The sequence below is a fragment of the Zootoca vivipara genome, chromosome 3 (assembly GCF_965207765.1).
Source record: "Zootoca vivipara chromosome 3, rZooViv2.hap1.1, whole genome shotgun sequence".
NCBI classification, from domain to species: Eukaryota; Metazoa; Chordata; class Lepidosauria; order Squamata; family Lacertidae; genus Zootoca; species Zootoca vivipara.
This window is the reverse complement of record NC_142586.1, coordinates 30,268,864-30,284,897: the sequence shown is the minus strand read 5'-3', so window position 1 is coordinate 30,284,897 and position 16,034 is coordinate 30,268,864. Positions and strand designations below refer to the sequence as shown.

General features: G+C 43.3%; 1 protein-coding gene across 3 annotated transcripts in view; it reads right to left on the bottom strand.

Annotated features, from left to right (window-relative positions):
- Nucleotides 1–7,877: 7,877 nt before the first annotated feature.
- The window catches only part of TINAG (tubulointerstitial nephritis antigen), a 30,544-nt gene continuing 22,387 nt past the window's right edge, over nucleotides 7,878–16,034 (bottom strand). For 2 of the 3 annotated variants that reach the window (XM_088665765.1, XM_088665764.1), the window contains exons 7-11: nucleotides 13,907–14,084; nucleotides 13,077–13,122; nucleotides 12,351–12,474; nucleotides 9,611–9,656; nucleotides 7,881–8,174 (exon numbers count right to left, since the gene is read on the bottom strand). In XM_088665765.1, the coding sequence (XP_088521891.1) occupies nucleotides 8,058–8,174; nucleotides 9,611–9,656; nucleotides 12,351–12,474; nucleotides 13,077–13,122; nucleotides 13,907–14,084 (511 nt within the window). In that variant the 3' untranslated portion in view covers nucleotides 7,881–8,057. Of the gene's footprint in view, nucleotides 8,175–9,610; nucleotides 9,657–12,350; nucleotides 12,475–13,076; nucleotides 13,123–13,906; nucleotides 14,085–16,034 lie in introns of all 3 variants that reach the window. The other variant, XM_088665766.1, reaches the window with a different exon arrangement.

The window sequence follows — 16,034 nt, the reverse complement described above, 5'->3', positions numbered from 1 at the left end:
AACACGTCTCATCTTCCACCACCCAATACTGCATTCCTTCGTATCTTGTGTGGGAACTATCCCATTCAAGATGGTGCCCAATTAAGGAACCCAAGATCATAGTAACTTGTAAAAATAATTTGAGTTTCCTCTTCAATGGAGCACAATGAGGCCCACATCTTGTAAAACTATAACTGGAAATTTAGGGCAGGGGTTTATTTTCAGTTGGCCCAAGATATTTTTCAGAATTAATTAGCTAGTGTCTGTGTACCCATAGATAAGGCATTTTTACAAGACTTTCATATCAACAATGTCATAAGCTAATCAAAGTTTCAGTGCATGGTTGATGTAGCTTCTCCTGAAATCAATGGAAACTTCGGATGATGATGATGTTGATTTATTAAATTGGTATGCTGCCCCTCATCCAAAGATCACAGGGTAGTTCACAACATAAAAATACAAAATGAGAACACAGCATACATAATAAAACCAGAACCAGAAGAAACCAATAATCCCCCCTCACGAATGCATTTAAAAGGCCATAGAATGTTCAACTAGCCAAAAGTCTGATTCTAGAGCAGGGATCCCCAAACTAAGGCCCGAGGGCCGGATGCGGCCTGCACAAGCCAATTGTGTGGCCCCCGACGACCCACGCTGCTGCCCGCTCTTACTGGCGTGCCGCGGTGCGGTTGCCCACCAAGTTGCGCACAAGCTATTTTATGTGACGTGCCGACCCAGAAGTGCACCGGAAATGACACCTGCGCATGCACAGAAGTTATCTCCAGCGGCGCCCTGCACCAGAAAAAGCAAGTGTGTGCACGTATGTAAGCACGTTCCCCCACCCTCCAGCCCGCCGCGCAATTGGCACTGGAGGAACCGGCCCAAAGCCAGGTAAGATTGGGGACCTCTGTTCTAGAGAAACATTTTCATCTGGCACCCAAAGATATTTAATGAAGGTGCCCGGTTAGCCTGCCTGGGGAGAGCGTTTCACAAATGTGTAGCCACTGCAGGAAAGGTCCGTTCTTGTGTTGCCGCCCTCCAGGCCTCTTACGGACGGCACATGAAGAAGGGCCTCAGATAATGTGTCAAAATGTTTTGAACAAATGATTGATTCCTCTTGCTCAGTTTGGAAAGATACTCTATAAAAAGGGTTTCAAACATTAAGGACTGGAAATGTTCCCCAATTCTTTTTTTTTTTTTTACACATCTGCCCTTGAGCCAGCCATGCATCCCACACCTTTCAAAGCATTTTCCTGCAACTTTCCAAATTGCTAAATGTGTGTGTGATATGCGCGTGCACACATGCATTTGCTGTGCTAGGCAACAGAGTGCTTTAATACACTCTAACTGTCCAAACCCAATGTTCTAGTATGCAAATTAAATACTCCCACAGAATATTAGCAATCTGGAGGTGCTCTTCATCGGGGGTGAATGTGGGGGGAAATACATAATTTCCATGTTCTTCTCCCATACCATAAGCTTCTCCATGATATTCACATGGAGGCAGGTACTGTCTGTAAATGTCACAGCGCAGCTGTTCATCGTCTCTTTTCTGTAATTATTGTTTCCAGCAGTACCTGTCTCTCTCATCGAGTTGCATAGGCACTAATTGCTATGCTTTTTGCATAAGTGTTCACAAACACAGACACACACTTTTCTTTACTTAGCAATCAAAGGAACATCAAAATTGGCTCCAGGAAGGTGCCTGCTTATTTATTCATTTGTATGTATGCTTTTGACAAAATGTCCCTCATTTAGTCCAGTTCACAGGGCACAGTTCACTGCGGTGACTCATCACAGCCACCTGCTTGAAAAGAGAAAGCACTAGGTACAAAAATAGTACATTTGTACTTCATTGCTGAATTTTAATAGGCAGCACTGCTTAACATAAGGCAAGGGTGAGGGACTGTAGCCTTCTAGATGCTACCGCACTGCAACATCCATCATCCCTTATCTTTGGTAATGTTGACTGGGAGTGATGGGAGACAGAGTACAACACCTTCTCAGACACCACCAGTTTCTCAACCCCTTGATCAATGGTTGTGATCTTCAGCCTGCTTCTACTTAATGGGGACATCGAAACTCGCTGAGAAACTAAATGTGCTAGAGGCAATCATGTTTCTTGTTGATGTGGGGAGGCTTTTGATTTTCCACCCAAAGTGGTGCCAAATTCACCCCCTTCCTTTGCTTCTTCTCTGTAGCCCATTTCTTCCAGTCCAGCTCTCTTAGTCGCCCATTTATTTGTTAGAAAAATTAGATACCAAGCCTTTAACAGTGCAGGACTGCAATACCGCAACGAGCAGTGTTTAGGGTTGCCACATTTCCAAAAGTAAAAACCAGGACACTCCGAAAGTTGCTGAGCATTTTTTTAGGAAGACCCCAAAATTGTTGGGCATTTTTTTTAGCACAGCCTTTAGGAAATTCCCCTCAGCCATCAATTTCGCCTTTGTAATCCCGGACATATGGCAGCCCTAGTTAAATCCTGTGGAGGCTCCTAGCCAGACAAAATCTCGGGGGGGGGGGGAGCTTGTGCATGCGCTCTAGATGGATAATAATGAACTAAGAAAGCTCAATTGTAATTTTCTTTCAAGATCAAATCAATATTATTTTGATCCATTGTCTCGGGGCCCATAGGCCGGTGCTCTGCCTATGTGGTCATGTGGCACTGTCAAGGACCACCTCACGCCACATGAACTGACCCTCATAATCTGAGGCCCTTCTTCGTGTGCCTCCCCCACAAGAACTCTACAGGGCAGCAACATGAATGGGCCTTTCCTCTGGTGGTTCCCTGCTTGTGGAATGCTCTCCCTAAGGAGGCTTGCCTGGCACCTTCATTGCATTTCTTTAGGTAGCAGGCAAATTTTTTTCCCTTAAACCAGGCCTCTGGCTGACTAACATTCTATGGACTTGTAAACTATTGTGTGTGGAATTGTTGTTTTTGTTTGTTGTTATGGTATGTATTTTTCGTGTTTTTATATTGTAAACCACCCTGTGATCTTTGGATGAAGGATAGTATATAAATTTAATGAATAATAATAATTGGATGACGATTTCTGCTTTATTTATGAATGGGGTAGATGTATGAATAAACAAACAGGGCTTCCTATAACATTTATTCTGGCACTCGGGACGTTTGCAGCCTTAATCTTGCAAACATTTATAACAGACAGTTTTATTGATCAATTTAACACCCACCTCTGAGTGATAGTTTCCCATTTTCTTTAAATGATGGGATAGTCTTATTTCTTTACTTTCCAAGTGTGCGTTTCCATTTATTCCCTCCCCCTTCGCTTGGCAGACTTTTGAATTATAGTGATGTTTCTGGACATTTAGCCTTCAAATATATCAGTAAAAGATTAGAGGAAAGTTTTATAAGCAGAGGTTTAACTCAGGCATATTCTCAAATAAAGTATATGAATGCAATTGGATTTGAAAACATCTGAGGGAAATGAGCCTATTTGGTTTCAAGCAGTTGAGAAGCTCGAAGAGGTAAAACTCAAACTGACATATGCAATTATTCCAAAGGTTGCCTCACACTGACAACAGCCAGACTTCACTTCATGAAGTGAGATTCATGAAATGAGATTTAAGAATGGTTGGTAAAGAAGTACCGGTATCCCGATAATGTCTAGAGCAACTTGATTCAAGTCAATATGACATGCATTTGGGTCCACAAACTGCAAGATTTGTTGTTGCTCCTTATCTGTTTGTTTCGAAGGGAAAGGCTGTTTTGAGAGATAGTGTGTAATAGTTAGGAAAATGAGCTGGGATCAGAAATCCCTGATACAAAATACAAGGTTCTTTCTAAACCTATCATTCTCCACTGTTTATTATAACTGTGCCATTGGCATGCACAATAACAACTCTAGTTATTATCACACTGAATCAGCATCTGCAAGTGGTTCTTATAAAAATTATGATGCCATTATGTGCAAAGAAAGAAAACAAACCAGAAGTTTGGCCATTATGGCCACTCCTCAAGAGATTGAAAGATTAAGGTCAAAATCCACCCCACTAGGTTTGGCTAACCTAAGAGACGCAGGCTCCTTTCCAGGCCCACAGGAAATTCGGCGGCCTCTTATGCACCTGCTTCTGATGACCTAGTAAGTCATTTGAATAGGCTTGCAGCCACAAAAGTGTGGCAAGGATTTTGCACCCTGGAATTGACTGGACACTTTCTTCTTACTGGCTTGGAATTTATTTATTTATTTAATTCATCTTTATTAAAGATTTTCCAAACAACTAAGACATACAAAAATACATAACACAAAAAAGTACAAAGCACAAAAAAGAAGAAAAAAGAAGAAGAAAAGAAAAAAGAGAAACACCAAATACAAAAAGACAAAAAAGCAAAAACAAAAATTCTTACATCAATCTTCTTACTTGGTAATCACTTCCCGACTTCCCCGCCCTCCCCTTCCTGAATCTACTCTACTCCCCATTCAGACAGATTTCATAATATGCAAAAAAGAAAAAAAACAGACCTCATCTACTATTACCAATCCATATCTTAGATAATGTAATGCTCAATACAAGAGAGAAAAAAATCATACGTGCACATATCGTACTCTAGTTAATCCCTTTTAGCCTCTAAATTCCCCCCAAAAGTACCCCACTATATTGCATTTCTAATACTCTAAAGAATTAAAATAAATGACCATCCCCTCTAGGTTCCCCCTCCCTTCCCCGGAAAACATTTCCCTACGAGTCCCGACCAGTCCCTTAAAACAATCCAGTTCAGACCTTTTTAATCCATCCATCAATTACAAAATCCCTAAGTCTTTCATCCTACACCAACTCTTGTCCACTCCAATCCCTGCTGTTTTCCCACCCTCCCATTCTGTTTCTGTTGTATATCTTCTTTAGCACATTCCCCATGCCAGTTTCCATTTTTTACAATTTCCAGTCCCACAACTTGCACACTGCATGGATCGCGCTCTCCTACTCCCACTAGGAAAGCACCTCTCCATACCCCTTCTTGTTCCTTTGCCCAAGCATCATAATCTCTGGTTGGGGCAGGCTCTCCCCCTCTCACTAGGAGAACCTGTTCCCAAATCTCGTCTTCCAGAGCTTGTTGGTTTAAATCTGTGTCCTGTGTTCCCTCTCTCACTGGTTGCCACAGGTTCCAGTTCTTTCGCTCCTCCTGCGTTTGATCTAATATTGTAGAGTTAGTTCCCGTGTCTTTTGCTTGTGGCATCGAAGTTTCCTCTGGTGGTGGAAAATATTCTTCCTCTAAGTTGGGTTCTTTGTCCTTGCGGAGATCACGTAATATTTCTTGAGCCAATTCCAGCAACCGCTGTATCCAGTTCTCCTCACGATTTTGGCTCTGTGTTTTGCCTAGCTGAATCCTTTGTCGTATCATGTTACAAGCCTGGCATGGGTTCCTGTTCTCAAGATGGTGGTATTTCTTTTTTCGTTTCTATGTAAAATCTAGGACAAAGTCTGAACTGTTCCTTGCTCTTGTTTTAGAGTTGTTCAAATTGTTCAGATTAATTCCTCCACATCCTTCCAAATTTGCAATTTAGTTCCACATTCAGATCAAAGATTTAAACAGTGCAAACGAATAAAAGTATCTTTCCTGCTGCCACTTTGTTGCACCTTAATGGCGGTTGGTCGCGGCTTCCCGGAAGCCGTTCCCGAGTTACAGGGAGGTTTTTCCGTCTCCCTTCGTTGTTTGCAGAACCACAGTAACTGTTCAGTTCTCTTTCCCTTGGTTCTGCTGCCAAGGGAAGAGCTTTAAAGTCCACTTAAAGGGGGTTATCGTTGTTTTAAAATATTTTTTGCGCTAAAGGCAAGTTTGCTGTTTCCTGGTTCTTTCGTTACAGGGGGGGGGGGAGCGACCTCCGTTCCCAATTTTTTACTCCCCTTTCCTGGCCAAATCCAATCTTTTTCAAATTCCAAAATTGTACTCACGGCCCAATTCATGTTTTTGAGGTATCTGACGCTCCAAAAAACTGCCTGCTTGGGGCTTCATGCCGCTGAGGTAGCGAATGAATCCAAGGCTCCGTCCTGGTCTGTCTGCTCTCAGCGCTCTGAAAAAGAGCTTACCGGGCAACAACCGGGACTTTGCTAAGCACTGCCGGATCTTCACGTTCCCAGAAAGCCAAATCTGGGATTTTTCTGGGTAGCCGTGTCGCCCACGCAGCTCTCCCCTTCCTCAGCAGCGCTAGGGACCTCGGAGCTCGAGGATCCCGCGCCGAGCGGTGATGGCGCCAGACCGGAAGTCCCTTACTGGCTTGGAATTTAAACAGTACTTCTGGAAGTAAGATAATAGAGGGTTTTTGTTCCCAATTTAAGGTAATAATTATATGACTATACTGCAATTTTGTAGCTGTTAACTGTATGTGTTGCAAGGCCTGATGATCAGTGTGTTCATTTGTGTGTGTGAAAACACACCTGTTTTCCAGCATGTCTACTTCAAGAAAATAATCGCTCTCACCCAGAGACATGTAATGCAAACAGATTAGTCCTTGCATAAAAGCATCTGTAGTTATCAATCCCATTTTGGCAAGATGCTATTGGAACATTGTAGATTCTTTTGCAGACCCAGAGAATTAGGTGACAATAGTGAGCACACTCATTTGGGGGTAAGTGTTATTGAACGCAACAGGACTTACTTCTGTGCAAGCCCCTATAGGCATGTGCTGCTAAGATGGCATATGGAGAACAGAGAGTGGAATCATTTGAAGACAACAAAGCTTGATGAAACCTATCCAAGAGAAGGCCATGCAAAGTAGTCTTCTGCAAGCATAGAGGATTTAGAATCACGGCTACATTTGCATTGGGATGCTCATTGGGCCAGAAAGAGCAGACTGGCTGAATTTTTTTATGTAGATGTATCCAGAACCACCACTCCTTACAACCAGTTGCTTTCAAGAGATGGATGGGAGCCACTGGTCACAATTCAGGAGAAAAAAAATAGACATGTTTGATTTTCTCATCTCATTGAAATCTATGGGATTTACAGTGGAATCCATAGGAGCCAATTCCTAGGAGCCACAGTCCCTTGGACCCCCACGTAAAATATTTGAGGGGGCCAGGCCCCACCAAAAAGTTGACAAGCATTGGCATTCAAATGGTATTCATGTGCAGCATCTTATGATTGATTATAGGGGAGGGGGTTGGCTTACCTGAGCCCCACAATATTTTATTCAAGTTGGCACCCTGGTGCAATCATATACATGTCTACTCATGAATAACCACTGTGTTCAATGAGACTTACCGTACTCTCCAGTAAGGGACGCGGGTGGCACTGTTGTTTAAACCACTGAGCCTCTTGGGCTTGCCGATTGGAAGGCTGGCAGTTTGAATCCACACGATGGTGGTGAGCTCCCGTTGCTCTGTCCCAGCTTCTGCCAACCTAGAGGTTCAGAAGCACACCAGTGCAAGAAGATAAATAGGTACCATTGTGGCAGGAAGCTAAACGGAATTTCCATGCGCTCTGGCACTGACTCGTCATGGTGTCCCATTGCACCAGAAGCTGTTTAGTCACGCTGGCCACATGACCTGGAAGGCTGTCTGCGGACAAACACCGGCTCCCTCAGCCTGAAAAGCGAGATGAGCGATGCAACCTCAGAGTCGCCTTTGACTGGACTTAACTGTCATGGTGTCCTTTACCTTTACCTTATTTTCAGGTAGGAGTGCATAGGATTACAGCCTTAATTGGGTACCATATACACAAGCAGCAGGTACAGTATATTGGCATATATATGCCAAGCGCAGCCTGTGGCATCACAGTCATTATTGGCACCTATTGAGTAATGACACAGCTGCTACAGAAGGAGAAGGTCCTGAGAACTGGCTGTTATACACATATGCTACCTTTCATTTGTGCCATGAATGAAGAAAAAGATAGACGGGCTGCCAATATCCCTGGAGCTGGAAGCAAAGCAAGTAACAGAATTTGATCATGCTGGATGTACAGCCATGTTTTAATTCACACAGAAATGCAGTACGTTTAAGTGAAGGTAAAACAGCCACACAAAGAAAACATAAGGATGCAGAAAGACATTATAGATGGTACATTCTGGGTATATAAAAAGCTTTTGGAGTGTAATAATGATATAAATGAAAACCAACTAAAGGTGACACTTAGTAGCTATAATCAGCTTTTCAATATCACATTCGTTTTCTCCACGTAGAATCCTGAAATAGCCATTTTCTCCCCAGGAGCTCCCCCAGGAATTTGCAGCAATCTACAGGAGGGGGAAAGAGATAACTTTTTATTACTGTGAATGCCCAGATCGTAGTGAAGCAGGAATGCAGTGAAAGGAGAAAAGGAGTCATATACCCAGTGGCAATAATAGTACTGTCCTCTTCCAAAAGGGCTGCCACTTGCCCCCATACCTTGTAAAGAACTACTGTACTTTATATGGAGTGAAACTAGTAGTTTATCTAGCCCATTAGAGTACCCTGACGGCACCAAGACATTACAAGAGTAGACTAAAAGCTATAAAAGACATGAGCTGAACTTGTTTAGTATCTCCTTCTTGTAACCTAATACTCCCTGCTCTGGGTGGTTTCTAGTCCACTGTCCAATGGGGCTGTCAAGGGTTATTTTGAGCTGGGGAATGGCTGGGGGGGGGGCTTAAGCAGCTTCTCTCCATCCAATCCAACTTGCAGTCTTTCCTGGCTAACCTCCAACACACACACACACACACACACACACACACACACACACTGAACTCTCTTTGACACATGGTAGTCTAAGGATGTGTACACACTGCATCCAGTGCACTCCCACAGCTGGTTTGGGAAGCAGTTCGCTTACAATGTTAGCCATATCTATCCTGCACCTATCCTGTTGCTTTTTGAGAAAGGTATTATGAGGCATCCTGTTTATGATGGCTAAGGGAATTGATATTATTTTAAAAATTCCAAAGCTACCCATTCCTTGGCTCGGGATAAAAATAATATCAATTCGCTTAGCCAGCATAAACTGTTTTTATACCTTGAAGGTCATGAAAATAGATATGGTTGGCATGCATATTTGCGGTATGAGAAGGTTAAAGCAGTTGATCTCTTAGTTTGCCATATCTCCAACCAGAATCAGGCCAGTGGCCCATCTAGTCTGGCATCCTGTTCTCACAGTGGTCCACCAGATGCCTGTGAGATTAGAGCACAAGAATTCTCTCCCTTCTTGTGGTTTCCAGGAATTGGTATTCAGATACATTTGTGCCTCCAGCTGTAGAGGCAGAACTTAGGCTTCATGACTAGCAGCCATCGATAGTCACTGGAAACAGTCGGCAGAACTTTCACTCATTCTGCCAGCAAACATTCCTATACTAATATAAGGTGAGAAAGCAGAAGGAAAACCACGACATTTTGCTAGGAACAACTGGCATTATTGGCAACCCAACCGCAATGTGAGCCCCCGGTTTTGGTAGCCATGGAAGATCACATAGACTTGATGCAACCAATGAATATGAAACAGTAAAATGGGAGGAGGGAAAGACAAATTTAGATAATTTGACCCCAATCTAGAGAAAGATTGTCATGCTTGAGTAAGTTCCACTGAAAGGGGTGGTTAGTTAATTTGCAAGTTGACCCATTCATTTTCAATGGGACTTAACAACTTTCTCTGGTTGGGGTCCTCTGTCTTTGCTCTATCTTACTGCCCAAGTACACTTACCCAGAATTTCTGCCTTTGTCCCTCTGCATCTGGCAGTGCACCCCACCTATCCAAAGAGATGGCATTCATCAGACATGCTATATATTTTTTCTCCACACACACACACACACACACACACACCATACATCAGGGTGGGGGTGATGAAATAAACATCAAAGGAGGAGCTTTTGACTGTGCACCCCTTTGCGTGCATGCTTTGAAGCACTGCAGTTTGGTGTTTTCTAAAAACACTTATGCAGACATCATTTTGCAACTGTCTAAACCTGCACGCTATGCAGGCAGCATGAGAAGCTGTTGAATCACTGTCATCTGTACACACAGAAGGTGTGTCTGGCACACATTATTTTCTTTGCTCCCTCCCCTTTCAACACCCACTGACACTTCTTTTAAAGAAAAGTTGCCCAGAAGACTGCCAACCCAAGAGAAGGCACTCTCAGTTTCCACAGGTACTTCAGAATGCATTGCAAAATTATAACAAAAGAAGCTTTAAAAACACCAAAGCCAACAATATGAAGACTACAGTGTGTGAACTCTGGCCAAAAAATGTGTCTCCACAAGGCAGAGAAGGCACTTTACTGCTGTGTGTGTGTGTGTCTGTATACACCCTTTGATGTGCTTTTTAAAATGGTGAGCAATCAATATAAATCATAACAGAAGAGTGAATTTGAAAGTATATAATGTATATTGCTCATTGCTGTGCTGATGAGAAGTGTGTTTTCAGTGTCGGCAGCATGGAAATTGCAGGCAATGTTAGAGCTTAGACTTCTTGTCAGTGAAATAGCTTCTTATTTTCTTTAATGGGCTTTCTTCTGTGGGGAAGTTGCCAGCTCACTGAACTAAAGCTAAACAGAATGAGAGTAAGTAAATGTGAAGACATTTCCCCTGAGTTTCTGCCCTCTGCATGTCAATTTCAGTTCCAAAGATTCATTGGCTCGGGATCAAATTAGCAGAATTGGGACTACAGACCTTTACAGATACTGATTACAGAATGGATTATCACAAACCTCTAACTAAAGGAGCGACTTCTAGGGGAACAAAGGATTCAATAACCAGCTATGCAGATACCATGGGATCTTCTGCTGTCATTGGCCAGACGAATCCCTCTTGAAATTGGTTGCATGAAGGGTTCCAGACTCCATACTTTCAGCAAAGCTTGGTTTCCTGATTTTCCTGACTACAATGTCCATAGCAACCAGTTTGTGATGACCCCCCCCTTTAGAAAATCTAGTTTCACTAAGGGCCAGACTTAGATGCTTGCTCAGTTATGTAAAACACTAGCAACTTAGATGCTTGCTCAGTTATGTAAAACACTAGCAACTAAGGAAATCAGCCCTGAGTGCTCCCTGGAAGGACAGATCGTGAAGCTGAGGCTCCAATACTTTGGCCACCTCATGAGAAGAGAAGAATCCTTGGAAAAGACCCTGATGTTGGGAAAGATTGAGGGCACAAGGAGAAGGGGACGACAGAGGACGAGATGGTTGGACAGTGTTCTCGAAGCTACGAACATGAGTTTGACCAAACTACGGGAGGCAGTGCAAGACAGGAGTGCCTGGCGTGCTATGGTCCATGGGGTCACGAAGAGTCGGACACGACTAAACGACTAAACAACAACAGCAACTTTGCACCCACATCCACGCAGCATCTATGCAACTCCATCACAAACCACTGTGGACTTCAGAAGGGATGGAGGTTGACGGGAGTGGCCTGGCCTCCAACAATATTATCCCAAGATGTATCAGGATAACTCCCCCTAGTGCTGGAACAAGTTGGCACCAGAAATAAAGTTTTATGAATAAAAGCTACCAGGGAGGGCAAAGCATGGCTGTGGAGTGCTTGCCCTCACAGAAGATGCTGTTTTAGCTGCTGTAGCAGCACAAAGCCTCTCTTGGCCTTCTGGCAGCTAAAAAAGACAGAGAAGACAATTTCTTGGGAGGCTGATTCCCACTCATACATAAGATCATGAAACATCACTCTATTAAAGTGCAAGTGTGAAGAAACTTAAGGGCACTGGAAATGTATTTTAATTGTAGGCTTGTAGCATTAACGATCCATTCAATGATCCGTAAACCTCCACTTCAAACGCATATCAATAATGGCGAGAAGCAATTACTTTTAAAGCAGAGTTTTATACATCTTATTTATTCATTGAAAGACTCTCAAAGTCCTAAGACCAGTCCATCAACCAGGGCAATAGAAGTTGTTGTGCAAAACAATGGAAAGGAGATGTTGAAAAATCATAACCGCACCATACATTTGAAGCTCTCTTAAAGCACTTGAACAGTTGTGGCTTCCCCCAAAGAATGCTAGGAACCATAGCGTAGCATGTTAAGGATGCTGAGAGTAGTTAGGAAACCCCTCACAGAGCTACAATACCTAGTACTCTTAAAAACTACAATTCCCATGATTTGGGGGGGGAGGGGAAAGTCATGGCTATTAAAGTAGTGTAAGAGTAAAAACTAATTTTAAAAATAAGTAGTATAAGAGTGCTTTAAATATATGGTGTGTATGTGGCATAGGTCTATGCCCAGCCACTGTGTCCACTTTATGGGCTATAGCTCTGAAGCGGAAGGGGAAGCAAAGCAAGGTGTGTATATTATATTCCCCACCCCTGTACTTCAGAAGCCAAAATGACTCCAACTATAAGTCTGCCATTTAGTGTCCATGGTCCCATGCTGCAGGATACTCTTCTGGCAGAGATTCAGCAGGGATCCATGCTGCTAAGCTTTCAGACATCACTTACCCAACAATCTTGACAGAATGGGTTCTCCTGTGATTCTCATGTTGTGGCTGCCCACCTGTCCTCTGAATGTGCTTATAGATCCCGCTCTTGTAAAGGAAGAAATCACGATACATGTGCATGAGAGCTGGATTTAAAACAGGAACCAGTAAGCAAAGTCAATATTCATTTTCTTTATTCTTCCAATTTTACCTATGGCTCATCGCTGACAGGTCCTAGCTTCACAAGGAAGCCTGCTCACCTCCAAAGTATGAAACATAAGCAAAAAAGGTAAGTGTAAAACATTGGTGTAAGTGGAGGCAAAGCAGTTCTGTCTTCCCATTCCTAGTGTTTCCTGTAGCTTCTTTCATTTCCCCATTCCTAGCATCTCCAGATAGGGTCAAGAAAGATGCCTTTTCTGAAATCTTGGTTGACAGCTGCCAATCAGTGTAGACAATAAGTTCAACGGACCAATGACCTGACTGTCTGAGACACCTTTCTATGTTCCTAAGTACCAGGGGAAGGAAGACAACATGTGCAGGGAAGAAATTGCCATTATAGTACTGTTATAAGAGCCCTCCCTCTAAACAGAGGTAAGCAGCACTATCGGTGATACACACATCTGTTTGATGCCTGATGTGACATGTGGTGTTGGCACAAAGGACCTTACACAGTGCTTGCTTTTATGTGTGGACAGGATGCAATAATTTGGTTTAGGTTTTGCAATCAAGAGCATTTTTTTCCCTTTACCTTGCACCGGCCCGTTCTCCTTAATTTCTTTCATTATGTCTGTCTCCTAAAAGTGGAAGGAAGAGACATATACTATTTTTGCATACATTTCCCCACATTTAACATTTCAGAATGAGTTGGATATAAAGTTTTTACAACAGGCTAAATTTAACTATTGCAAGATATGGTCTGATCTTCCAGCTCCACAGGCAAATGTGAATGACTAGCTGCCACTTAATGCTTTTTCAATTTCCATGCTTATTGGTGCATTAGCGAATTTGTAAGTGCCCCAACTGTTGTTTCAAACTAAAGATTTTATCTCTAGAATTTCATTGGGGTTTTTTTTAAAAGGAAATTTACCCGAATGATTCCTCTCAGGGGACACAAAGTTTACTTTCACAGTGATTATATAATAACAAACTTTTATACAGTGCTGTAAAGTTTTGAAATAAATTATATATGTAAAACACTAATGCATTTTATTATCATGTATCTGTTTTTAACTTTATGGTTCATTCCATACAGGGCAGTCTCGAGCAGGTCGGGCGCCCTGGCGCTGAGGGGTGGAGATCGCTCCGGCGCCCCTGCCCCCGCAGCACCGGGACTCTACCTAGAGCCGGCCCTGATTCTGTAGTTCAAGAAATGTACCAGACACCTAGGTGGAACCATATAAAAACCTCATTGAAAATGCTTTTTAAAAAAAAAAAAGGGGGGGGAGCGTTTTAAAAAATACATTGTATTTTCCATGGCTCACCATCGCCATCTAGTGTCACATTGTATATGGCACGTAAAACACACTTAAAACATTTTATTTGCAGCTGTATAGCTGAGTCCCTGTTGTCTGCACTTACCTGTGAGGAGATTCTGTAGGGAGAACCACACTGATAAATGCGGTTGGATGGTTCAAAGGCATTTGGACATGGCCACGTAGCTTGCCTTTTCCCAGCACCATCAGCCACGCTTGAAACCCCACAAGCAGCCGGGTCAGGTTGATTCCAGAATAATGGGTAGCAAGCATGAGACACCAGCCTATTGGGATCAAACAACATATTATTATTTTATTATTTTTTTCAATTATGTGTTTTAATTTTTAATTCCTCTTGAACCCGCAAGAGCCAAATTTTGGGAGTGCATGAGGAGAGGGGGAAATCCCCTGTTGCCCAATTGGAAATCCTTGCACAGGGTTTGGGTTGATGGGAGTCGTGAGTTGAATCCTGCCCAAAGTTTGGAAGCAATTGCTTTGGAGCAGTGATGGAGAACCTATGACCCTTCAGATGTTGTTGTACTCCAACTCTCCTTAGCCCCAGCCAGCATGGCAAATGGTGAGGGATCTAATGGGACTTGTAGCAGTGGCGTAGCGTGGGTTGCCAGCAGACAGCTGTACTGAGGTAGCACCAGGTGCTGAAATGCTGTACCCCTAACAATTTTGCACCTGGAGCAACCACCCCTGTGTCCCCCGCACTATACCACTGACTTGTAGTCCGACTGGTCTCCAAACGATCCCTGCCAGAGTGGCATGCAACAATCCTCACAAACAGGCTGCTTGTAATATGAACAGCCTACTTCCAGCAAATGACACCAATAGATGCTACTAAGAATTATGAGATGAACATGAGAGACTCCCATTGCCGCAGGAGGTGGTGGTAAGTTTAAAGATTCAGTTGAAGCCTGTGGGCATCTGTTACTGGACATACACCTCTTTGATCTGCCCTATATTGGTTTACAAGTTTTTGTCGGCCAGGTGAGACTGCAGCCTCCAGGCAATTCAGGTTTATTCTGTGTATCCCTTCGCTGCAGCTGGATCTTTCTTTTTCATTTGACACATGGACAGACTGCACATCATTTTATTTCTGTGCAAGGCTTTTGTGTGTTAATTCCTTGGCATGTCATTGATTAAAGTGGCAAAGGCAGGGTAGAAGCTGCCTGGCACAAAGCAGAAGGAGGGAGGCTCATCTATTATTTTAGAGTTGCTGAAGAATACCTGCATAATACATTAAATAAAATAATAAGGCACGGTAAGGACATTTGATCCTTTCAGGGCAAAAGAAGATTGTCAAATAATATGCCAAATCATTTTCTGTGTTATGGCTTTCATCTAGTTAATTCAATTTAGAAATCCAGCTGGGACTGGAAGGCAATTTACTGAATTCAAAAAAGACCAGAATCATGCTGAAAAGATTGCATCCAGCTGAGTCCTATTCAATGAAGATCCATTGAAATGTAATGGACTGAAGTTAGCCATGCCCATTAATTTCAACGGCTCTACTCTGAGTAGATCTAACTTTGTATACAACCTGGAGCCGTATGAGTCAAGCTCAATCTGATGGCCCTCATCCATCTAGACCAGGCACCCCCAAACTGCAGCCCTCCAGATGTTTTGGCCTACAACTCCCATGATCCCCAGCTAACAGGACCAGTGGTCAGGGATGGTGGGAATTGTAGTCCAAAACATCTGGAGGGCTGAAGTTTGGGGAAGCCTGATCTAGACACTGGTCTTGCACGATGCTTTCGTAGCCACACCTGATTTAGGTATTACGGGGAAAGAGCTGAGCGTCATCAGCACCACAATCATGCAGTGCTCCAAAACCTCTAATAACAAAATACTACCCTGTAGCAAAAGTGGCCAGGGTTCAGAGTGCATCTGTTCCCCCGCACAATACTACTCTCTGAATCCAACCATGCAAGTAGAATAGGAACCACTGCTAAAAATGTCTCCCAAATTCATGCTGCTAACCCAGGTCAGTAGAGATACCGTGGTTCAGGGGTGTCAACTTGCCTCCCACATGGAGGGAGCAGTGTCACGTGACGCATCCTGCCCCCACTCAGCCTGCGAGGGGTTGAGGCTTGTGGAGGGCGATCTTCATCTGCCTGGTGTGCGAGAGCTTGCCCAGCGACTGGGGATGGCAATCCCTTCAATATTGGAGGGGACTCAGCCCACCAATATTGAGGGGACAGAAGCCCCTTCCACCCCCTATAGTT